General features: G+C 35.6%; 3 protein-coding genes across 6 annotated transcripts; 1 reads left to right on the top strand and 2 right to left on the bottom strand.

The window, feature by feature from the left end:
- Nucleotides 1-498: 498 nt before the first annotated feature.
- Nucleotides 499-3,467, top strand: LOC117209843 (vesicular integral-membrane protein VIP36). Its single transcript, XM_033452267.1, has 7 exons — nucleotides 499-752; nucleotides 985-1,100; nucleotides 1,269-1,466; nucleotides 1,544-1,706; nucleotides 2,373-2,539; nucleotides 2,622-2,685; nucleotides 2,766-3,467. The coding sequence occupies exons 1-7, from the start codon at nucleotides 641-643 to the stop codon at nucleotides 2,915-2,917; spliced, it is 972 nt and encodes a 323-aa protein (XP_033308158.1). The 5' UTR covers nucleotides 499-640; the 3' UTR covers nucleotides 2,918-3,467.
- Nucleotides 3,468-4,805: 1,338 nt separating this feature from the next.
- LOC117209890 (wolframin) lies at nucleotides 4,806-8,534 on the bottom strand. Its single transcript, XM_033452343.1, has 6 exons — nucleotides 8,316-8,534; nucleotides 7,828-7,932; nucleotides 7,533-7,749; nucleotides 7,231-7,454; nucleotides 5,955-7,159; nucleotides 4,806-5,880 (listed from the first exon to the last, which is right to left on the bottom strand). The coding sequence occupies exons 1-6, from the start codon at nucleotides 8,371-8,373 to the stop codon at nucleotides 5,095-5,097; spliced, it is 2,595 nt and encodes an 864-aa protein (XP_033308234.1). The 5' UTR covers nucleotides 8,374-8,534; the 3' UTR covers nucleotides 4,806-5,094.
- Nucleotides 8,535-9,128: 594 nt separating this feature from the next.
- On the bottom strand, nucleotides 9,129-24,025 carry LOC117209891 (epsilon-sarcoglycan). Of its 4 annotated transcripts, none has more exons than XM_033452345.1 (12): nucleotides 23,802-24,025; nucleotides 22,143-22,530; nucleotides 20,929-21,063; nucleotides 19,334-19,473; nucleotides 18,787-18,962; nucleotides 18,577-18,678; nucleotides 13,790-13,964; nucleotides 13,466-13,713; nucleotides 10,608-10,679; nucleotides 10,044-10,187; nucleotides 9,641-9,709; nucleotides 9,129-9,572 (listed from the first exon to the last, which is right to left on the bottom strand). In XM_033452345.1, the coding sequence occupies exons 3-12, from the start codon at nucleotides 21,059-21,061 to the stop codon at nucleotides 9,548-9,550; spliced, it is 1,284 nt and encodes a 427-aa protein (XP_033308236.1). In that variant the 5' UTR covers nucleotides 21,062-21,063; nucleotides 22,143-22,530; nucleotides 23,802-24,025; the 3' UTR covers nucleotides 9,129-9,547. The 4 variants fall into 4 exon arrangements, with proteins under 4 accessions (XP_033308236.1, XP_033308237.1, XP_033308235.1 ...); XM_033452346.1 differs by having other exon boundaries at nucleotides 23,884-24,025; XM_033452344.1 differs by lacking the exons at nucleotides 22,143-22,530; nucleotides 23,802-24,025 and adding an exon at nucleotides 21,909-22,133.
- Nucleotides 24,026-24,168: the final 143 nt, after the last annotated feature.

Here is a 24,168-nt window from a genome sequence, read left to right as displayed (position 1 = left end):
CTATACAAATCATAAAGTACAACTTGATAATAGGATAAAATTGACTATGTTTGCTTATTTCAAATGTTCATTGATATTTGATTATTAGGCTGTGGATATTCATGCATTTATTTTTTTATCAAATGATTTAAAAAATGAAACTTAAATAAGGATTTGTTTCGTGTAATAAATAAAATATTTACACCTTTTAATTTTCCATAAATGCAGAAATATTCAGTCTATCCGAAGGTAAACAAATTTTATTTTCAGATACACTCTATTTATAGTTATTTATAATTATGAACAGTAAATTTCAATGTTTTTTAAAAGATATGTATGACGATATTCAAATTTCAAAAAATGCAAAAAAACATGATACTAATCGTTATGTGCTTTTATGTTGTAGTCTTCATGTACCTTTTGTTACTAGGATTACATGGCAACACTGATTTTTACCGATAAAAGTATCTAGATATAGTGAAGGAATATTTGAATTTTGACTGTTAACTAAATAGCTTCAGTGACTAATTTCAGGATATCGAAAATCATGGAATTGATGATTCCGATAGTTGGTTTTACAGATTACGCGTCATAATTATCGAAGAGTATAACTGTTAGTTTAGTATTCGAAGTACTATTGTGCTCGTATGAAATATATAAAATGAACGTATTATCGTTTTGGATATTAATTAGTGTATTGGAATTAGTAACAGCAGAATGGAACACAAAAGACTATATGAAACGAGAACATTGTTTGATCAGACCATATCAAGGTTTGTGAATTTTGAATAGTTTTGTTGAGATTACGGTTTGTGGTACAACGTGTCATGACGTGCATATTTTTGTATTTATAATGAGATGAATATGATTCAAATGTACATATATGCTATAATAATAGCAAGCTTGAGGTTACATTAGTAAAATAAACAATAACAAAGACAAAATGTAATTTTATTACATTGATAAAGCCTGATGTTAATATATCTAAATATTTTACGTATTTAGGGTCTGGAATGACAATACCTTATTGGGATTTTATGGGTAGTACAATGGTTACGAATAACTATATAAGATTAACTCCAGACTCACAAAGTAAACAGGGTGCCATATGGAATTCTGTTGTAAGTTTCAAGTTTTTTGGTAATTTAACAAAGCAAAATCACAGAAAATTGTGCTTCAATTTTTTTCCACACATTTTTAAATTCATACAAGATTTTATTTAGTTAAAACTATCAGGATGGTGCAATTGAAGCCTAATAGAAATGCTTCCCTGACATTTGTTTATTTAGCCATGTCATGTAAGAAATTGGGAGCTTCAAGTTCATTTCAAAGTTCATGGAAAAGGAAAAGATTTATTTGGTGATGGTTTTGTAATTTGGTATGCAAGAGAAAGGATGAAAAGTGGTCCTGTTTTTGGTAATCAAGATTATTTCCAAGGATTAGCTATAATTTTGGATACATATAGCAATCATAATGGTCCACACAATGTATGTACATGATATAACATTAGTTATATTATAAATTAAAAATGTCAAAATCATGATAACTATTTTGGTTTTTATAGCATCAACATCCTTATATTTCTGCTATGGTCAATAATGGTTCTTTGCATTACGATCATGATCGTGATGGAACACATACACAAATTGCAGGTTGTGAAGCAAACTTTCGAAATTTAGAACATGATACACATATTAGTATGAGATATGAAAGGGATACATTAACTGGTAAGTACATATTAGTATAGAATATTTTTGGGCATGACAAAAATGTTGTCATGTAACTGTGTATAGCGTCCCATTATACATATACTAAGTAAAAGAGTATTTCAATACTGTATTTTACTAATAAATGAACCTTTTCATTCATTTGTACTCAACTAATATCCCCAATGTTAATAATATTCATCTTACTCTTCTTGAAATAGATGTTTATAGCTATGCTTTCTATGTATTCTATCATTTTATGTGGTATTCTACAAATTGACATTACAGTAAGGTCTTACCCTGAAGCCTTGTGGCTTACATCATGGAGTGCCTCCACTTCAGCAAGTGATATTTTCATCTTTTCATATATTATTTGTCATCTTTTCAGTTTACTTCATTTCACATATCATTGAAAATATTGCAAGTAAATAATTAGATGTAATAAATGTATTATACCTGCAATACCTATATTTAAACAAGTGACGAATTTGCATGAAGTTTTATAAACTAAATATATAAAAAAATATCTGCTTATGTATTATATGTATTTAGTTAAATTTATATAATTTTTATTCCTTATTTGTAATAAGCATGGAATAAACCAGCTTAATATGCATAGAATAAATATAAAATATAATATATACTCATATTTTGGTAAATGTTTTCCAACATGTTGTTTTATTATAGTTTCCACAGACTTTTCAAACAAAGCTGCATGGAAGGAGTGCTTTTCTGTGAAAGATATAAAGCTGCCTACAGGATATTATTTTGGAATTTCGGCAACAACCGGAGACTTATCCGATAATCATGATATATTATCTATTCGTTTATTTGAATTAGATTTACCAGATGATGTAAGTGGTATTTTTTAAGTACTTTAAACAATTCTTAAATGTGTATGGTTATTTATGACAATATATCACATTTCAATTCCAGCCAAGAGATCAAGAGGATAGATCCAATATTTTACCATCGGCTGCATATTTTGATGCACCTCGCGGTACGTAATAAATGTTGTATAAAATGTATTTGATGAAATATTCTTGTATTCATTTTAATCATACAATTCTCTCTTTACAGAACACGTGGATGATCCAAAACAATCTGCATTAAGTAGAATAATGTTTTTCCTTTTAATGCTCATAGTAGCGCTCGCATTAATTGCCTGTGTGGTAATAGGTATAATGTGGTATCAGAAGCATCAAGAAAACAGTAGGAAACGTTTTTATTAAATCACAGTGTGTTATATATAAACTATTCTACTTTTGGATTTCTCGTTTCTATCGGATATTCTTTCTATAAAAAAACAAGATGTAGTCATAACGTGTTCATAAGACTGTTTCTCTTAATATTAGAATAACAAACACAATATCCATACATATTATCTCTGATTTTGAGAATATCGTTCCAGAGGTATTTTGATGAAAAAACGACAGCAAAGGATCGTAATAATATATAAATGATTACAGCAGTCATAAGACGTGTTGAATTATGCTATCTGCTATTCTAGTTCCAATAATGTTTATCATGAACAATACAAAGTTCCTTTACCAAAGTTTTCATGTCATTGTCTCAGTTGCTGCAATGCATTTTTTATAGAAATAAGTTTAATTATCCGCGTAAGAATTAAACATACCGATTTTATGCTTCAAATGAATTTTAGTTTGGAAATTCAGTAATTACAATAATTTAATCACAGGAGACAAAAGTAAAAGAATAAATTCTCTGAAGTAATATCACAATTCACATCGTTACTGCGAAACATCGTACATCACTACAATATTATGAATAGCAAAACGAATTCTAGAAAGAATTATTCCTCTCTACAAAAGCGTTCTTCCTCACTTTAACCTATCTTTATATCTGTGGATTCGGTATGATTGAAATGACTTTATCGGTGTAGATTTTATATTTGTACATAAAAAAGCAACATTATCAATATGTGAGATTAGAGTGATTTCGTGTTGTGCAACTCGGTTTTATACAAAAGATAAAGGGAACCAAAATCTCCAAATAAACAATTGTTAAGAAACGTAATGTTATTATTTGTGAAAATAATGTACTTCACTTGTTGCCAAATACGAAAAATAAATACAACAATTATAAACATTGTAAAAACAATTATCTTAGAAAAAACAAAAAATTATAAATAAAAACAAATATGTATTTCGTATCAAAATATATTCCCTATAAGTTTATAAGCGACTCAAGCAAAACATTTAATATGACAATATTTTTGCTTCTTAAAATATATTTTATTATAAATAATCATATTTATTTGAACAGAAAACATCAAGGCACATCTATATTTGTCTTTTGTTTCTGCTACAATCTTTTACTATTGTCCTGATATGATATATAATGTAACTGTCATTCCTTTTAGACAGTTATAAAACTCTTTAACCATTTATGTTTTTAAAGTCTAGACACTTAACATCAATTTAACAACAATCTTTAACTTCTACACATCATACAAGTATATATCTTTACTACTTCTTCAAATACATATTAATATTCACATAGCATTTACACAAGTAAAGATATTTCAACAACTAAATTAATTTCGAAACATCGTCGAATTTCATAAATCTATGTGAAGGTATTGAGTTCTAAGAAATGAAACAATAATATAGGTACACGTATCACATTTGTTATACTACATATATCGTTTTTAGATGTTGATAGAATTCATTATGCAGATGCGGATGATATTTTCCATTAAAAATTTAGCATTACAAAAAGAGTTGCAATATTTTACTATTAAGTTAAAATAAAATCGAAAAGGTTCCACCTCTCGATTTTTCGAAAACGGAATAGAAAAATATTAAGCGCATTTATCTCTATTACTGGCAGTAATACTTATGAAAATATGTCGATCTTAAAATATACGTGTATATACATATAAGTGTACTCTTTGACGTAAATACTTGATGAGTTTTTAATGAAATTCTAGTGCCTGAGGTGTTTGGTAACATCAAAATATGTTTTTTCTTTTATAGATAATAGATAAAAGTAGTTAAAAAATATATTCTTAAAAATCTAATGTATTATTTAAAAAATAATTTCAAATTTAATCATAGAAAAGTAAATAACTGTATAGAGAGAGAGAGAGAGAGAATCTTCTTTTATATATTTAACCAAACTTTCATATCTTTTTGAAGAAAAATGCTGAGACTTAATATTTACAACACTGTAAATTCTTTCCTTCTACATTCCTAGCTTTGTCTTTTTTCTGTATTTGTTTCCTTTCTTTATAAAGTCGTTCAATTAATATGTCTTAGCTGCTCTTAATAATACTTTGAAAGGAAGTTCAAGATACTATCGAAATTTATCTCGTTGTAAACAACTTTATCTTAACACTTCACAGAACATTTGATACTGTATATTTTATAGATCGCATAAAATGCAACTATTTAAACATTACGATAGGATTCAACAAAAAGTTCAGGACTGTTTTTATACCTAAACAAAGATCACTTAAAATTGAACTAACCGTTATATGATATTTATAACGTTTGTAAGATTTTAAATCAATAGAGTGACATGCGAGACAACCAATCTCTTCTAATTCAATATGAGGCTCAGATCCGCCGAGTAACGATTCATCTTCTAAACCACTGTTCAGGAATGTACCGGAAAACCAAATTTTATCACCAGGATATATATTTAAACTAAAATTAGTGAAGGAGTGATCCGCGTTCAATAAAATTTCCGCATTGCTTCCCCACATACCACTCTTCATTCTAACCGAGATCTCAAATTCATACTTATTCCAGGCAGGGAAGTGACATTTGTTTCGTCGCCTTTGAATACTTGCAAAATGTTTGCATTTTTCATGTCTTAATTCGCCGCTTGAATCGCAACTATTTATGTATGGTTCACCATACATGCAACTAACTGTGTCTCTAATACCGTCAGGTAGTTTGTTAAACATTGCAGCTATATTATTTTTTATTGATTTTAACTTAATATCTGTTACGTAACCTTCCCATGAAACTAATATTCCTTCCAAATTAGCACATTCAACTTGCACCTGTGCCTTGGACGACAGCTCTTCCCATGCAGGCTGATGACAATGATTTTGATATTGTTCCCATGAAAGTGATGAAACACCTTCATACGTATCTGGTTCTTGTTTGTACTCCATTATCATTGGCCATGATAAGAACATGCCAGCACTAATACCCATGACCAACTATAAAATGTATATAGCAAATAAAACTTTTGTATGTTGTTTTTTCTTTGATTGTTTCATGTTGATATGCTTACCTGAACAACAGTAATTACCCAATTAAGTTTAGGTGTTCGAGTTTTCCTTAAATACCAAGAGGCAAGAAATGGCATTCCTCCCAGTAAAGTAGTTACAACTATTCTCATTGCCAAATCGCTTTCTGATAAATACTTAGCAGCAGCTACGATTGGTAATATGATAGAAGCCAATCCAGCAAGTGGTAAGAAAAGAACCATACCAACTAATGCTAAGGCACCCCTAATTAAGCCGTACCATGTTGCACCTTGAGAACTAAAGATTGCTATCTGCCACCAACTTAAAGTAACACAATGGGGTATTAACGTTTGATATGTTCCTCGCCAATTATCTCGAGCAGCCATTTTTGCGAAAACTGCTGGAATTAGGAGGTAAAAGACTGCACGAAAATTCAAACAAAATTCAATACCGTTACCAACAACGTACGAAGCAAATGTTGGGACTCTTATATCTAGAAATCTCCAGCCCTGAGCAACTACGATATCTGTTTCGTATGGATACTTTGCCAAGACGTGAACACCGAAACTGAAGAGAGCTAAAAAATCTGGAAATTTGGATGAATCTTTCCATATAAAATTTAATAATGTTATCAATGTTAACGCAACCGCTATGATAGTGAATTCTGACTGAGGTGTCCATTGATGAGCTATGATGGGATAGATCATTAAATTTAGGAGTAAAGCAAGGAAAAAATGACCATAAGGCTTGAGATTCTTACAGCAGAATTGGTACTCTGCTTCATCGGGGTTTAAATTCCCGCCTGAATAATTGAGAAACAACCCGGACCAAATACGAAAATTATTGAACTCGCGTTTTCGCTGTAACATTTGAAAAGTAGCGACAACCATAACAACGAAAGATAAATAGTATAGAGCCATTGGTATAAAGAGTAGGAGACTTTCTGTACCAAATAATGAGTACAGCAAGAGAAGTAATAGTATGTGTATATTCGATGTGAAAAAAATTTTCTTAATTGACATTCCCCTTTGACCTAACGTTTCAATTAACCAAACATATAAACGTTTCAAAGATGCAAGGGGATGGATGAGAGGCCTTTGTAGTAATGGTATAGTATCTAAAGCCATTTGAGATGGATCTACCATACACAGTGCATGTGACACTATTGGGAGCATACCACGAGCATAGCTAGCAGCAGCAGAGACCAGAGCTGCCTCTGTAATTTTCTCTCCTTGATGATCCATCCAATCTAGAAAATATAATCCCATAAATAAATAATTAATAGAGATCAAATAATATAGATACTAGATATTTCCTTACCATGAACATCATTTTCTTTATCTTCATCTTTTTTAGGTGTACATTCATCAGGAAGCCCATTTTTAGGGAAATTATCAGTTGAAATGTCATTTATATCTTTTTGTAAGTTATTATGTATTATATTGTTCGAGCAAGAATAATTATCACTAGATGAATTTGATGCTATATCTTTCATACGTTTTTGTAACTGCTCTGTTGTAATAAAATCCTCACCATTTGACAAACTGTACAATATCAAATACATTATACATTTACACATAAATATATTACTTTATTAAATTCTATAATTCAATTATTTATACCTAGTGAACATTTCTCTTGCTGCTCTTCTGGCTAATTTTTCATCTTGGGTCATATCAAGACAACTTTTGACATCATAATAGTTATGTTGTGTGATACCACGGCCAGTGGCTAAACATTTTCTAAGAATATCTGTTGCTTCCAAATTTCCTTGCTCTGAAGCTTTCGTAAGCCAATATACACCCAATTTCGCATTTTCTTCTTTGTCAACATCTAAATCTAAATCCATAATTTATATTGCAATAATGTACACATTAATGTATTCAATGAAATACAAATGAGAATGTGCATTGCTACCACATCTTTCTTCCAATAGTTGCTTTGCTAAAACTACTTGAGATTCCGGACAACCATCTTCAGCCAGTTGAGACCGTAATCTTCTAAGAGATCCTCTTGGTCCATCTAAAATTATGCAATTGAACTATAATTCTGCTCCTCAATTAATAAAACAACAATGCTTTTGTTATTTATAGTGAAAAGAAATCAATTGGGTGTTACTCATTTGTTCTTACATACTTTAATCATTTGACATTATTGCACATTGAAATCATATTATTAATCATTGTTTATTCTGATTTGGCAACTGTCAAATTTTGTTTTTGTAAAAGAGTAAAAATATTTAATTGACATTTTTGCAAAAAATTTGAAAAATTATTCGTCATTCATCATCGTTACGAAAGTACCATAATTTCATTCAAATCAGTCCATAGCGCCATTGAATTGCAAAAAAAAAAATAGAAACCATAAGTCTCAGCGACAGATAGAAAGTGAAATTGCTGCGTTACCATGCAATGTCCATTGTTTTCTACCAGATCTTCCAGATAATGGTACAATGCCAGCCATAGCTCCAAAAATTGGGAGGATCACTATTAAAATATTTTTGCTTTGCGTACTAGTTGTGCCACGCGAATCAATTATCCAATATCAAAAACTACTTTTCCAATATACATTCAAGATTTCTTGACAAAGCGACTGTTAAAAAATTAGCATTGAGGCATGATTCCATATTGCGCACGCGCGATTATTAAGGTTAGGTTGCTGAACAAACGTCAAGAGCAAACGAAAATTTTGAATTCGTCAAGAGTAAAGGATAATTCAAATATATGTATAACAGAAATAAGAATAACTTTGATTTAATGAAGTATTCAATACTCTGTTTACTAACTAGGGTTAAAGGGTCAGAACAATTAGTTGCCTCTATACATTACCAAGCTCCCATAGCTGGTTATTATATTGCATTTTAATATATCTTATGTATGTATGTATCTATATTTCATTATCGAAATATCATTAAGTATTTATATTATCTAATAATGTAATAGGTTTTTTAAAAGTTTTAAGTAATTTATTTTTAAGTAATTAAAAATCTGCATATTGCTTTTCTCATCTAATAAAATACCCTATTTTTTCTTTCCATTTCACAAATTTTGGATTTTGACGCTATTTTCCCAGAATTTTTAAATCTTACTGTTACGAAGCTTGTTTGAAATTTTCAGTTACATAGAAATTTTGTATAGGAGCATAATGTATGTAAATGAAATGCATGAATTTTCGCAAGTTCTTTTTATTTTATGGAAAATTTTGAATAAAAGTACATATTGTAGTTCTGTGACTGGGTTATTAAATAAAATGTTTCATCAATTAACATTGCTTGTAGTACCGTTGTACTTAAGATGACTAGCATAAAAACTAGCTAAAACTATGAATATAAATATTAAATATATATATACATTACTCATAAATAAATATTAAGTTTACATATGTACTAATTAGTGCCATACTAATAGTGAGATTTCTTTGTATAATAGAAGATATGTTGTTACTATCGTAATTTTGTGCAATTTATCGAATCTACGCAATTTTAAACCAATATATGTAATACATGTTACCCATATCAAATTACGAAGCAACAGATAATACGGAGCCAGTTTCAATGATTTTGCGATTCTCCTCGTAGTTACGATTGTAAATCGTTATTAATTCAGCAAAACCACGTTTTTGCTGGCTCCTCGTGTAGTCAGAAATCTGCCCGAATTCCCGCTCTGAAAAATTAATATAATTATATATGTATCAATATCAATAAGAATCAAAGTAAGCATTCGATATTTACAAATTACTTGGTCCAGTATAAGGTGGTGGATTTGGTCGAATGTATGGATTGCAACGTTCGTTGGAAATCCTGGAAATATATATCCATTTCAAGATAGGATTTAGGGCTAACAAAGACTAAAATATAGAATTTGGGGCTAACATATAAGAGCATCCTTAAAATGTGAGTTTCTAGCCAAATAGACTTTTCATTTTATATTCCAAAAGCAATATTTCAAAGAATTTTAACTAATATTATATAACTATATAATAATGTTTATTTAATGTATCATTTTCTTTTACTCGTCGTGCGTTTATACACAATATTAGTTAAAAAATTCTTTTAGATATTGCTTTTGAGACATATAATGAAAAATCTATTTCGTATGTCATTATATTTCTTATCTTAAATTATGAACGAGTACCTAGGGCTTGGTATCAAGGAATCATTAGGGCTGGATGGTTGAGCAGAGAGCGATTTTAAGGTACCCCTTTCGATGGCAGCGTACTGCACCATTTGTATGTTGTTGTTGCTAACTCCTTCCCCCGTCGAAGTTTCCCTTTTTTCGCTGCAAAGCAAACAAGAGGAATGTTACACATATCCATTAAATGAGTTTTTAATATACTCTTATACTGCGTTATGAGATCAAGGAAACGCGCGTTTAATATAGTTATTTGAAATTGTTAGCGTGGATCATATAAGTATACTTTGTACAAACTACTACAACTTTAATTAATAGTTGCGTCGAGTATTTGAAATTATTAGAGCAGATCAAAACGTATCTTTTATTGAAGGTAATACGATTTTAATGAACAGTTGTTAAGAACAAGCTGTTAGTAAGTATTATTAAAGTACGCTATGTTAAGGATAATACTATTTTAGAAAATAGTTGACAAGCGCTAGTAAGAAATTTTATAATAAGACTGATAAGTTCATTAGTATGAATTCATTAGAATGAATCAACCTTCTGAAATTGAGGTAGGGATACCTGGTTCTTTGTCTTTTGCCAAGAAAGATGTTAAACAATTCGTAAAAATATTGTTCTGACTCAGGATCGTGCCTATAAAAAAATTTATTGTTCTGTTTACTGGAAGATTCTAACAAATTTTACTTTATTTGCTATCGTACATTTCGTCACGTTTTCTCCGCTCATATAATAAATATAAGAAGAAAATAAATTTATCTTACGACCCAATACCTAATATCGATATGAAGGGGTGTATGATGCTGAGAGAAGAGAAGGAACGCTTTTCAGCGATCTACGAGAATCGTGTAAACATCGAACCAATTGATTTATCGTTCGTTTTCAGTAAACTCCACAGATTATCGGAGCATTTTTTGTGAGTCATATCTACGATGACGTGAATGTCCTATTACTGCTTTCACATAACCCGCATTATCTGGAGTTTGATGGCAATTACCTTGATCACGCGCGTGGATCACTAGCTGCGATCTGCGACACCCTTGAATACTAATATGCGGTTTAGATGTTTTGCGATTCCAGGCACGATATTTTTTACGACAATATCCCGACACAACAAAAGATACATCAGAAGTGGAACGAAGAATGGTAATCCTCAACAAAGCCATGTTTGTTATCAATCAAAGAGACTGTTGCATGTAATAAAGAGGCAGTTTCACTTTTTACCAATTCAAGTAAACCAACGAAAACCAACTGAGAGCTTTTCTCTTTCAATAAATGCAATTTAATGATTAGATCTACCTCTTTATTGTTGCGATCTCTTCAACTAAAGATGATTTCCATAAATAAAGGGGTTTTAAATTACTTCAAATCACTTTGTACGAGACTTACGTCAGTTGTGTTCATTAAAGTATCAACTTGTGTACATCTCTGCAGTATAATAATTGCGAACGGTTAGCAATTTTAACAATAATCGTTCGCTAAGAATACATTGTTTCATCATTCGCCGAGTCTGATTGATCATTTGCCTTATCATCGCGTGGCCATTAGGAACTTCGAAACTATGATATACAATTGGACATAAAGTGCGTGAAATGTACTTTACCAAACCTAAATTCAGCCGAGTAAAGGTCATAGGTAGAGAGCAATTGCAGCAAGAAGCGCGAATAATCGGTGACGCGATCGTCAGGGTCATCCGCTTATAAATAGATCCCGTTAGTTTGTGTCTTTATGGCGTTAGATTTTCGCCTATTAGCACGTTCAGTTTCGAACGGAAGTGTTGTCAACACACCGCTAAACGAGGCGATGCGCAACTAATTAACAACAATCTAGTCGACGATTTCCTGGTCGATGAAAGCTGATTTAACGAGTAATTCCGTTGCGTCACGGGTAGATGGTAGATGTCGCGTAAAGAACGATCTCCTTCTCTCTTTTCTTTTTTGTGCTATCACTTACCCGCGCAACACATCCCTTTATCTCGGAACACGCGATTCTCGTAACTGGAGCAAAATAGGTCCATCGTGACTTCTCCATGATAATAGAATCAGTGCGATATATTTAGAGTTCTTCGTTATGTCAAAAGAATTCTTCTTAAGGGAAAGTTTTTACACGTCGAAGAAAAACGAACCGGAAAGTGGAACGCCATTGCAGAAAGGTAAGTTTCTATAACTGGAAAATTATTTGAAAATGATTTGTTCGATCTTAACGCTACATAGTCAGATACTGACAGGGTCAAATCGGAGAAAACGTGTCCCGACAACAATGCGTCAACGGAAAACTTACTTTCCCTGAAGTCTCTAAAGTACGTAGTTGAAACGATTAAACGTTATTTTTCATCTTCATTTCAAATAGAATTTGTCCAAGCCTGCTGTGTATATAGCTTGCACGCTTTTATTGCATTAGCGACGCACATCACGTACCAAGTACGTGTGTTCTTCTTGCCCCGAATGATTCCGTGGCTTGACATACAATGATTAACCGTGGCTGAGAGCTCGTTGGAGCAACGATACGCGCCATTGGTATACTTCAACGATAAGTGAACTGTGTACATAATAATCGATGTACGCCACGAAGCACAGGTCGCGATATACTGAACCTTTTTCTATTTATACTCGTCACTGCTACAACGTGCACGCTCCAGCGAAAAATCGCTTGTTTCTTTCTGTTTAAAAACATCTCGTTAACGCTGGCTCGCGCGAATTCTCCTTATTTATCGAACCCGTTACGCAAATATTCGCGTACACCACCGTTGAAAATTTCCCTGTCTCTTTCACTTTTTATCCTTTGACCTTTGCATCTAAAGCAAAATGTAACTAATGATTGATGGAATAATTGACATGGCTATTCAAATATGTTTGATCGGTTGATCTCCGTGCATAAGAAACGATACTTACGGAATATACGAATGTACACGCGTGGTTCGTGCTTATCGGGCACGCGATTCGCCGTGGCCGTATTTTCGATCGTACCGTCCAGCACGTTACTACTTGACCAGATATCGTAGCTGTTTATGAATGAAACCAGTCGTAGTAGCAGCCCCCTCTAACTGCTCTTGGCGCCCCTACCACTTATGCTCGTTGCTCGCACAACTATACGTCGGAACTTATTTCTCGAGCACGTGCTTCGTATAGAATTACAAATATTTCAGCCGACATTCCTCCGATATACAGCCCGCGTTTCCATCGATCTCGCCAAAAACGAAAGAGCATGAATATCGAGCATTCGACTATCCAGATTTTGAATGTAGAGTTCACGGGAAAAGCCGGTGATCCTAACCACTTCTTTCCCGTATCTCCTTATCTGAATGATTTATTCATTCTTAAATAAGAAATTTATTTTCATACTCGTCTAAAGAATATTTTTTAATTTTTATACTTGTTGCGGTCCAAATTTTCTTATCATCTTCAACAATGAGAAGATCTTACATTTTTTCTCTGTCGAGGCACAGCACCGTGCTCAATAAAGCGGCCAATACAAGGAGCAGTATCGCCGGGACGAAGATCGTGGTTGCAATTTCTTCGAAGTAACTTCTCGTGGGAATATTAGCTTTGGTCGACCTGGCCCAACGCCACTCCGTGTGCTCGGAAATACCAGACGCTGGTAAATCCAATACGTTCATGCTCGGTCCTCGTCTCGCGCTTTCGTGCTGCAAACTCTGTTGTTCCTGCTCGACCTGAGATACACGTTCGTCATCTCATGAATTTCTGACGGGTCACGTAGGTTGTTCAATTACAATAAACGAAACTTACCAGTCTGAACGAGCACCAATCCAGCGCAAATTCCGCCTCTCTGAAAAGCCGCTCGACGCTGGTCCTCTTAAAATCTCGAGGACAAAACGGTAATTTCCATAGAGGTTTCACTTCTTCCTGGAGTTCGTTCAGCTCTTGCGAGAATGGCATTGAACTTCCTAGTCTTATGACGACTCTGGCACGAGAAGAAAAGAGTACACGTTTTATTGCTGGTTGAAATGGAATTTCCTATGAACGTCAGACGTCTGTGTCTGGACGCTTTTAGTTGGACGTAGCGTCCACAAGCAGAGATTTGTTACTTTCGTTGTGTCTATCGGTCTTAAACTTACAATCAACTGTACTTTCTGTTAATTTCTTAATTTTACTACCGCAATGATTTTACATCAAGCACGCGATTAACGTTCAATTCTCAAGGGACAAGATAACTTGCCGCTTATTCACAAATTCATTTATTTTAGGGAAAATAATTAGAAGATAGTAACATTCAAGGGAAGTTTAGCGTTTTAATTAACATCGTCAGCTTTCTGTACTTTTCAATTTATAGACTTGATCAATGTGGCTTTCGAACAGCTCATAGCGTATGTACATCGTCAGATTGGCTCCAAATCTTATTGATACGATCGTGTCAGCGTTACAGTGCTAATGAAATGTCAAAATGTTTTATATAACACATACGACACATACACAGAACTTATGTACAATAAATGTCCAAATACTTTCGTGAATCAGTCTATTTGATTACTCTGACACATTCGTCAGAACGACATGTCATCAGAACACACGTCCACCGTAATCGTAATGCACCGCGACTATATGACGTCAAGAATGATTTTAAGTCTTTTTACATTTCCTCGGTTAACCACCTGCGACGTTTGTGTACGTGTTCCACGACACGTCGTACACTTAGCGTTCCAAATTGCGTCACAACTTTCTTAGCTATGCATAGCTTCCCGTTATCCGTTATCTCGGTCAAAAGTCGGGGATAGTCCCGCCTGCTAACAGCAGTAATTTCCATACATCGCAATCGGCCGATGATCCCCAAGACACCGCAATACGCTTTTAATTAAGATCAAATTTCCTGTTTACTATTTAAATTAAAAGACTATTTTTCATGAATTGTCGTTCGGCCGTCGTCTCGCGATCGATGAAAGCTAACGATTCAATATCAAAGAAACAAAGATTTTCCTTTGCCACCTATTTTATAGGAAGGATTTTCTCGAAAATGTTCTCTTTTCCCTTGCACGGCACGTAACCGTGCACGAGCTTACATCGCGCTATCTAATATAAACGAGCGTTCGAGAAGAATCCGGTCGACCGAAACGAGTCCAGATAGACCGTTGTACGATCTTTTTCGAAGAAGTGTTACAGCAGCTCAAAAATCGACAATGTTTCGAAATATTTAATACAGGTATTACTATAAACTTGCTTCGATAGTTGGTAGTAACAGCGGAAAAATATGCCGACCGCACAGAGCTAATTTTGTGGAATAGCGTGCACTTGTGTGTTTCTCTTCTGTGGTCTTCACATGCTGCAATCTGAAAAAACTACTCGCACTAGATTCGTCAACCTCGACGCACGACGCGTGACAAGATGCGCTCGTATTTTACAAAACACGATAAAACGATGCAGAATGATTCTTTGACCGCATTCGTTTACATAATTCTCTTATAGGAAGGATGTCAATGACGAACTTTCACCGCGGTGCATTGCTGCATTATGCAGCGGGAGGCATGGCGCGGTTGACGTCTAAGCTAAGGTTGAGACTTGAGAGTACGATGGAGGAGAGCAGTAAGCAGGCCGGAAGCCATTCAGTTAGCTCGAGCGAGCGCGCTAACGATGTCGCGGCGCACTTACGTTACCAACCTACTTAAACGGCTATGATACAGCTGATACAACATTAAACTCGCGCGATTAATCTACGCCGTTTCGTAGCCTCCACCAACCACGTTCGTTTATCCGTATGTTCTTTCATAAATGTGTATACGTGTGTATGTACTGTTATTGAATAAGCGAGTGATCGAGTGATTGGCAGCGCGGGAAGGACACGTTTTGTAAGTGACTGGCTGCTTCAGGGAATCGACGAAATGCAACGTTGAATCTATGATGCGATCCCAACTAATCGACTCGATTCATTTTCCACTTGCACGAGCTTCGAATGCGATTTGAAGATTCGTAAGTGTTTCCTGATATATTATGAGAATCTTGACGCGTCACGTGCACGAGCTGTTGAAAGAAAATTATTTACAAGGTGTGATTCTAAACATTAAGACAATGAAGAGAGTTTACGTAGAAAAATCTCGTTCCAGGCTTATCTTTCGATTTAAAATACGCTGGGAATACGCTGATAGCTATGTAGAAATACAGATCAGCCGACCAGCTGACAAACGTTTCTTTCCATTTCACTCAGATGTTTCTCAGTATGAGGTAAATGAACGAAATCGAACGAAGAACACGCGGAGAAGGTATGTCACATCACGCTTTTTGTTCCTCGCACGAGAGCCACATTCAAATTATTAAATATCTTATTTACCAGCAGAATAGTTTTTATTATTTACCGTCAGAACTGTCTTTCTCTTGGAAATATTCACGTCAAAAGTATCGATTTCGAAAGTTACTAGCGTATTTTTAGCGTAAAATTAAGTTGATGTTTACATTACACCTTACAAATATCATCCATTTCCTTTAACACGTTGTAGGAAGTTGTCCCTTGGATAATTGCACGTAGCCTTGCGATTATGACCAAAAATCTCTTTGTTTGCGTGAGATAAAAATACGGAAATGATACCGCAATGAACGAGAAGCGATAGAGGCTTAGCGGTTACTCGAGTAATTGATTAGAAATAAATAAATGATTGTTTTACGACGAAGCAAGTAGCGGTTGTTATTTATTTGCGACAACGTGCAAGATAATTAGGATTTAACGAGAACATGGAGAGAATAAAGAGACGATGACAGTGACATGTAAACTTCTTGGAAATCATCGCCGATTGTCATAGCGATAAGGCGCTTCCTCGCGATTCACGTTTTAATTCGAACGAACGAGCTCGTTTAGTTTTCCACGTATAGTAACTCGCACCAATATTCGAACACCATGCGTGTGAGACATTATTCTTGTATATATAGATTCAGATTTTGAAACTTGTTACAGAAATCAGAAATGGACAGATATTTCTATATTCGACAAAGATACAGTTTATCACGAGGCTATAAACGCTAACTAAACGTCATAAGCAATTTTTTCCAGTGTAAAGTTGTGTAAAAGAACCAGTATACAAAGGGGCAGCGATAAAAAGGAAAATATTCATCAAATCCTTGAAATATCTTTTTATAATATCAAAAAACAGAAATATATTATGTAAATTGACTGAAAGGACATTGCAAATGAAACGTCGTGTTAACACGACGTCGGATTTTAATGGCGTAATAAAATTTAGAATCAACGAATTATGGCCATTAATGCATTATTCTCCTATAATTCTCTTACAAATAACGTGGACAAGTTTTTTCTACACCGAATCTTGCACGAACGCGTGTCTCTCTAATAATTTGAATGAATTATCATGTCTTTTTATAAGATCTGCAAGTGTCCTAATACTTATGTATGGAAGTGTATATATTTACGACAAAAGATCATATAACGAATTGAACTGGCCAAACAAAATCAGTTGCAATTTGAAGTAGTTACGCAATAGCCTATTGAAAATGCGAATATCTGATGGGACGGTCTTTCAAATGCTACCATAGATGAGTATCTCTAATGACGCGTGCATTTTTCATAGCGGCGGACTATAGAAGATTTTCCTTGGATCGAGCATAATGTTTGCCGTCACGATAACAACATTGAACGATATGCAGTGGCAAAGGAAGTGGCAATTACCCATTTGAAAAAAAATCGGAGGATGTGTGGGACGCGCGTCACAATGTTGTTTTCCGTTGATCGGGCGATTATACGTCAGCGATATCGAAGCGAGCACGCTGAATCCCATTGACTTGTTCGATAATCATCATGATGGCGACGGTAACGCAATCGCGTAAACGTTTCGTGACGAAATCTTGCAATTCGGCTTGATGCAGACGAGCGAGTTTCAACAGTCCACTGGATTATATAGGGAAATACATGCATTTCGTATTAGTATTAGTGGAAACAAAAGTCGCGGCTCAGTATTCAAAGGCCACGAAAAACATTACGAGTCTATTTTTATTAATTTTTATTAATTTCCTGACTTTGATGTCACTTGGTGGCTAACATACACAAAGACAATTTTTATTACCTTCGAAGATACGTGTCTTTAAAATAAATGACGAATCTATGAAAGTTTGTAAATAATCGTTTTTTAAATTTCTGATATCGCAGAAAAATATATACGGTAGCTAGAAAAAATATTGGCACATTGTTAAGTGATTAGATCAAAGTATATTGAATTTCCTATCGTTTAAGGGCACTTTGATATCACTGCAATGAGATAAATATAAAAAATAAATTAAGAGCGCTTTACTAAAAAAACAAGAGTATGTACCAATACATTTTCCTGTAAAATATATAAAATATTCAAAGTATAGTGCTTCTTATAATATAATACTCAACGGGTAAAATAAATTTTCCACCAAGGATCATTTTAGTTATATTCTCAAGGATATGAATCTCCATAGAAATCCGCGATTTGCTACATATATAATAATTAATGTTGCATGCTCGCTGCGGAAACGCGCGAAGAAAAATCGTTCGTCTGCATCTGGCTTTAGTTTCTCCTCCGTCGAAAATTGTTCGCTTTTCAAAGAAAACTCACCCTTCACCTTCGCTCGGTTTCAGAGGCAAACGAGCGCCGAGTTCGACGGCGGACGCCAGAAAAGTCACGTACAAGTCCATCGCGTTTTTCCACAATCTCTTTCTGTAAATAAAAAAAAAGGAAAGGGAAAGCTTGATCAGGCGCTTCATAGAACGTATTGGAAATAGTATAGTATCGAGGCTCGTCTTTCCTTGAGTTTTATCGACAAACCTAAATATATCGAGGAGCTCTTCGGTTCTATTGCGGTCGAACATGTCCTCCACGTTTAAATTATCGATCTTTAAATGGACCTCGTACTTGGTCAGGTTTTCCTTTTCAAGGACGTTCATATCCAGAACCTTATATCTGGTTTCGTAAGTGTGTTTGTTCAGACCTACGATCTCCAGCTGAAAATCATCGGTAATACTTTTACTGCCACCGGTATATAGTATTTCTTCGACTAAATATTTACCCAGGACAAGCTAAAAGGGATAAGATGAAAGGACAAGTTCATGCGACAACGATTGAACAATGAGGCTTAAAAACATATTTCACGTTCAATAGTATTACTTCGTGCGATGTACCTGATATAACGTAAATCAATTTTTATCTGAATAAATTCTTACTCACGTTGAAATCAATTTATTCAGACAACGATTAGTAATAAAATTAGGCGCAAATTTCGATGAAAGAAAAGTATATTAAACTTGAAGGTAACATGATTGAATAACAGCGAAAGTTTGAAACACGTGTCTGACATTTCTCCGCTGTGAATCACCTGGAAGTATTTGCGATCCTTGGGTGCGACACCGTACAAGAAGCCGCGATGATCCCTTTTGCTGTACGTGTAATGAATCCAGGAAGGAAGATCAGGCGCATTTAGCAACGAGGGCTGATACGAAAACTGGTCGGATCGTGCTGAAACGAGGAACGAATCGTACGATTTGTTAGTCATTCGGAAATATCTGTGGGTTAAAGTGCCTACTCGGCTTTCATAGCCTCTGAATAATTCGATTCCGAGTAATCGCGCGCACAATGTGCTTATCCTCGATCGGACAAATCGCACTTTCCGGGAAGGGACGCGGGAAACATTTCGATTCTTATGAATAATATGACTAAATGGTGAATCATAAAAATGGACCACAAATGAAATTTACTAAATTCGGCAATTTAGTAAAATGATGACTCATTAGGATGTCCTCAGGCTACCAATATTTGTTAATATTTCAAAGTTCTTTAAAATGATCAATATGTATTGTCAATACAATATTGTAATATTATATCTTAATATCATAATGTTAATATTATAATGTTAATGTTATAATGTTAATATTATAATGACATTGACAACTTTGAAATATTCACAATATTATTCACTGTCTGAAGGCATCTTTAATTTATAGATTCCGATTTCGCAATAAATTTAATCATCAAACTTATTAATGTGGTTCTGAGAATGTAGTTTTAAGATTCTTTTAGTTCCAAAGTTTGATTATTTTCGCAACGTTTTAGAGCTAAATATTTTAATGGATTATTACCAGAAACTTTCTGAATTCACTGTGAATCTCATTATGTATCTTATGCAATACATACATATTGTGTATCCATTTGCATTAGATATAAATACAATAGCCCATTTTTTTCAGCAAATTATGACCTACTGTCTTCCACTCTTTGTACTACTTTTATATTGCTCTTTGAAAAGCTCTATTATTTCTGATGGCCTGGGATGGCTTTCATCAGATACATTCTTTATTTATCATGACACACTACAACTATCTTTTCGAGCTGATGGAATAAAGTTTCTTTTGTGATTTTAATAAAGATTTAAATAAATCGACATGTTTTTCTCTTATTATATATTAATATTGTCTTTTTATGCTCATAATTTGCTAACAGTTCACTATGGTTAAGCTTCGACATTTTGAAGTTCTTCTTTCCTACGTGTATCTTATAAAGATTTAATAATTTTCACTGATAAACCAAGGGATGTCTCGAGTCGCTAAATTTCGTCTCTGTCTTGGTGTGCTCCGTACAGGTCGCGATTCTCCGATGACGTCGCGCTAAAAAGTACCGATATACACGTGACAACGTCAGCTGTGAGGTCACAACGCGATATTCGGTGTTTCCGAGGCCGTGATTTCGATTGCTATTCGAAACAAGACACGAATGACGCGCGTTAACTTTCAGCTGATGAACCAAGTTAACGGGTGTACGACCGAAAACTGCTTTCTGTTCGCTTGGCCCTCTTCGAGCCGGTTATTTCTGTATGCTCGTCGTTTCGCGGTTCCTGCGCGTAACCGTAACAGCGCAATATAAACGCTATGCAAACTCTCATCGGTGTCATTGTTCGCGATCGAGTAACCTTCTTACCGTCGCCGCTCCAGTCGAAAGTCTCTGGTCTGATCGGAATGACGAACACCTCTGTCATTAAGATGCTCTCGGCGTTCGCGAAGGCCGTCATCAACGACAACGCTACTACGAACGATAGCATGACCATGGCCATATCTGAAAAGTGACAATAAACGACACCCGCTTATTAACCCATTAAGAACCACGCAATTAAATAATGCGTGAAAGTTACGTGTAAATGAAGTTGTTTCGCGAAAGAATTGTGCAAGATGCGCCAGAATAATAGACGTGTTACAGAAGTCCATTGTAAACCAGAGGTATAAGAAGAAGTTCTTTCGTAAGAAAAAAAATATATAGAGTTTATCATAGTGTCATAAACTACTTGAATTTCTTCAAACTTGATAGAATTCTAGGACCTAATGGAAGAACGTAATGAAATAAATATCGAGCCAATTCTTGGAATTGTTTTCCATAGTCACGATATAAATTTGATAGAATTCGCTAATGTTAAACGACTAAGAGGAAATTACAAATGAAACATTGCATTAATGTAAAGCTGACTCTAAGTGGGTTAACGCTAACGCGAAACCGACTTTCCATTCACTCGGATCATATTGTTTAGGATTAAAATTTTACAAGCTCGTAACAATACATAGAGCAAATATATATCTGCGTGTTCTATTATTTTTTTCGCAACTCATCTTATATTGTTAAAAGATTTCTATAAGCGTTCAAATACTTTTGTGGGTCGCTGTATGTGACTACGTACATTCAAATTTTCAAAACCCCGACTTACGCTACTATGATTCTCAGCCCTCTTATACTCTATACGACGACCATCGGTGTGTGACACCACGTGAACGGAAAATCTTTTATCGATCACCAGTGTCAGATACCGCGTTGACCGTGTTAACAACCAATGGACAGTCGAATCAAATATCGATACTCGATTCTCTGAATACCACAACCCCTTCCACCCCTCGATCTTTCCTCATAATCACGCGCAATTGCGGTCGTCGATGGTGTCATCGATCCTCTCTGTGTTCCTCTCTCTTCCCAACATCCAATGAATTTTCAAAGGTAGAACGTGGAAAACAGAGATTTCGGTTTCTCGAGAATATCGTGCCCGTTATCGACAATTGGTCGATTCGGGAGGCGCGGACGTTCGCGATGAAAATAGACGTGATAATTTCGTGATCTGGCCGTGGACAACAAACGAATCGCAAGAATCTTACGAGAGGGGAGCACGCTGACGGCGCGGCGGATCGGCTTACGGGACGTAAACTGGCTGTCGCCTCGCGGTGTTGATACTCTAGCGGAGCGGGCGTCACGCACTGTCGACGAGCAGGTTAACGCGATGCAAGTGCAGCGTCAGGTCGAAAACCGAATCGTACGCTGCGACACACCGCGTTTGTTCTAACTCTGTGTTCGTATGATAATTGCTGGGAACGCCACACGTCGAGCGGTAATTAACCGAACGTCTCCTCTTTCTCCGTTCTCCTGACTTCGTTTCTTCTTCGTAGTTAAACGCACACGCTTCGTTGATCCGACGAACGCGCCTCGATTCGTCTTCTGACGTCGGTTCTCTGTTCTATCCATGCATTCGAACAGCATTCGAGATCCCTAAAAAGAAAAGAAAATTGAGAAGAAAAAAAAAAAAAAAGATAAAAGGTGTAAGCGTAAACGGAGCATAAGAGCGCGTGCGTTTCGCCCTTCTCATGCGCAGCTGGAACATCGTTTCCGACAATCGTTCTCAGGAGCGTACAAGTCGTATGCGCATCGCTTTGCGTTTCACTCTCACAATCTCTCGAATTTTTCCCCCGGTTTTTTGATTTATTTTCTCACTGCGAGATTCTTGAGATATACCACGCTTTCCAAAGTTTCATATTTGTTGCATGATAATGTTAAGAAGCTTGAATAAATGAAATGGGACTTTCCAGCTGCGCGATATCATAGAATTGCAGATTTCCAGCGACGTTCACAGCCTGCAGCATCGAGTCGCGCGCACGCGTACCCTTATCTGAACTTCCGTCCCGTTGATTATCGCGACGCTTTTAACAATTCTCGATAACTGAACACGCGTACCACAGAGCAAAGGACTGCCAGAAAACGAAGCGAAACAATTGCAAATTTATCGATCGCGCGGAACTCGCTCCAATTGGTTTCGACTAATTATACATCGTTTACTTCTTCAAAGTTTTCGGTCACGGATTAATTCTGTAATCGCTTGATTGTAATCGATCGTTTAGTCTACCGTGCGAAACGAAAATCACGGCTCTCTCCATTAAAGAATCGATAGACCACTACATCATACGTGAGAATGACGGAATTTCTTCCGGTTAAATCGTGAGGAAATATTCGAATAAACCGGTTGCTCGATCCGCGTGTAATCTAGATCAGGCGGATTCACGAGATCGGAGATCCGGAATCGCGGCGAGGTTCGACCAGTTTCTCGAAAGCTTCTAAAGAGAAGAGTGATTTCTTATAAGCGTAGGCGTTATATGGTGTAGAGTTAAGCCTAGTCCAGACTGACAGATTGCTAGTATTAGGACACCTATTGCTTACATTCGTTGAAAAAATCCAATAAATTCTACTTAATTTAATATTTTAATTTATTATAAGGCATTTATAATAAATAGCATTCGATCTATAGCAAGTATCAATGTCTCGATACTCATGGTTAAGCCTAATATGTATGTACACTGCCTGCTGACGATCGGACGATATCGCCAGGCACAACGTACATGCACTTTTTTGTGGATTTTTCAACGCATGTGGATTGATACTACACATGTTTATGGATAACTGTCTCTCAATCTGCATTAGACTTAACATAGCACAGAGCAGCGTGTTGACGAACGGGAAGACCAAGAGTGAATCGCGGAAGTACAGACGAAGAAATAGTAACGTGGTTGCGTCGCTTAGACGTCGGGGCCCGGCGTTTCCACTCGCGCAGCGTTTACGTTTGTGACTTACGTTACGGCACTGCCTATTGACGTCTGCAGTAGGCGTGGTTTCGCTCTGGCCGATAGAGGGATATATTTACCGCACACACAACTTTTCCCTCTGGTGCGCGAACGAGCCTCGCGTTATTCGATTAATAATGTGTATTTGCAGTGCGAGGTTTGATGCGACCGGTGCACGGCGCGAAACCGTGGCCACTCCTCGGCACAGGGGTTGATTCCTCCGGACACGCGGACCTTTCCTGGCCGGGGGTGACTTCTCTTCGAACCTGACTACTCGATCAGAGTGCTCGTGTCA

This window comes from Bombus bifarius, unplaced genomic scaffold (assembly GCF_011952205.1).
Source record: "Bombus bifarius isolate JDL3187 unplaced genomic scaffold, Bbif_JDL3187 scf7180000008194, whole genome shotgun sequence".
Taxonomy (NCBI): Eukaryota; Metazoa; Arthropoda; class Insecta; order Hymenoptera; family Apidae; genus Bombus; species Bombus bifarius.
The sequence above is the reverse complement of the archived record's forward strand: the minus strand, read 5'-3'. Positions and strand labels throughout refer to the sequence as shown.

Bases quoted from the DNA above. Each gene is read 5' to 3' on its own strand.
- LOC117209890 (XM_033452343.1), bottom strand. From the start codon at position 8,373: ATGGCTGGCATTGTACCATTATCTGGAAGATCTGGTAGAAAACAATGG. The intron at 7,933-8,315 runs GTAACGCAGCAA...GCATAATTTTAG, and splicing joins AAAACAATGGACATTGCATG to ATGGACCAAGAGGATCTCTT. The intron at 7,750-7,827 runs GTAGCAATGCAC...TTATGGATTTAG, and splicing joins ACTATTGGAAGAAAGATGTG to ATTTAGATGTTGACAAAGAA.
- LOC117209843 (XM_033452267.1), top strand. From the start codon at position 641: ATGAACGTATTATCGTTTTGGATATTAATTAGTGTATTGGAATTAGTA. The intron at 753-984 runs GTTTGTGAATTT...TTACGTATTTAG, and splicing joins TTTGATCAGACCATATCAAG to GGTCTGGAATGACAATACCT. The intron at 1,467-1,543 runs GTATGTACATGA...TGGTTTTTATAG, and splicing joins ATCATAATGGTCCACACAAT to CATCAACATCCTTATATTTC.
- LOC117209891 (XM_033452344.1), bottom strand. From the start codon at position 21,936: ATGACACCATCGACGACCGCAATTGCGC. The intron at 18,679-18,786 runs GTTTGTCGATAA...TTTTATTTACAG, and splicing joins GAGCTCCTCGATATATTTAG to AAAGAGATTGTGGAAAAACG. The intron at 9,710-10,043 runs GTACTCGTTCAT...ATATATTTCCAG, and splicing joins TCCTTGATACCAAGCCCTAG to GATTTCCAACGAACGTTGCA.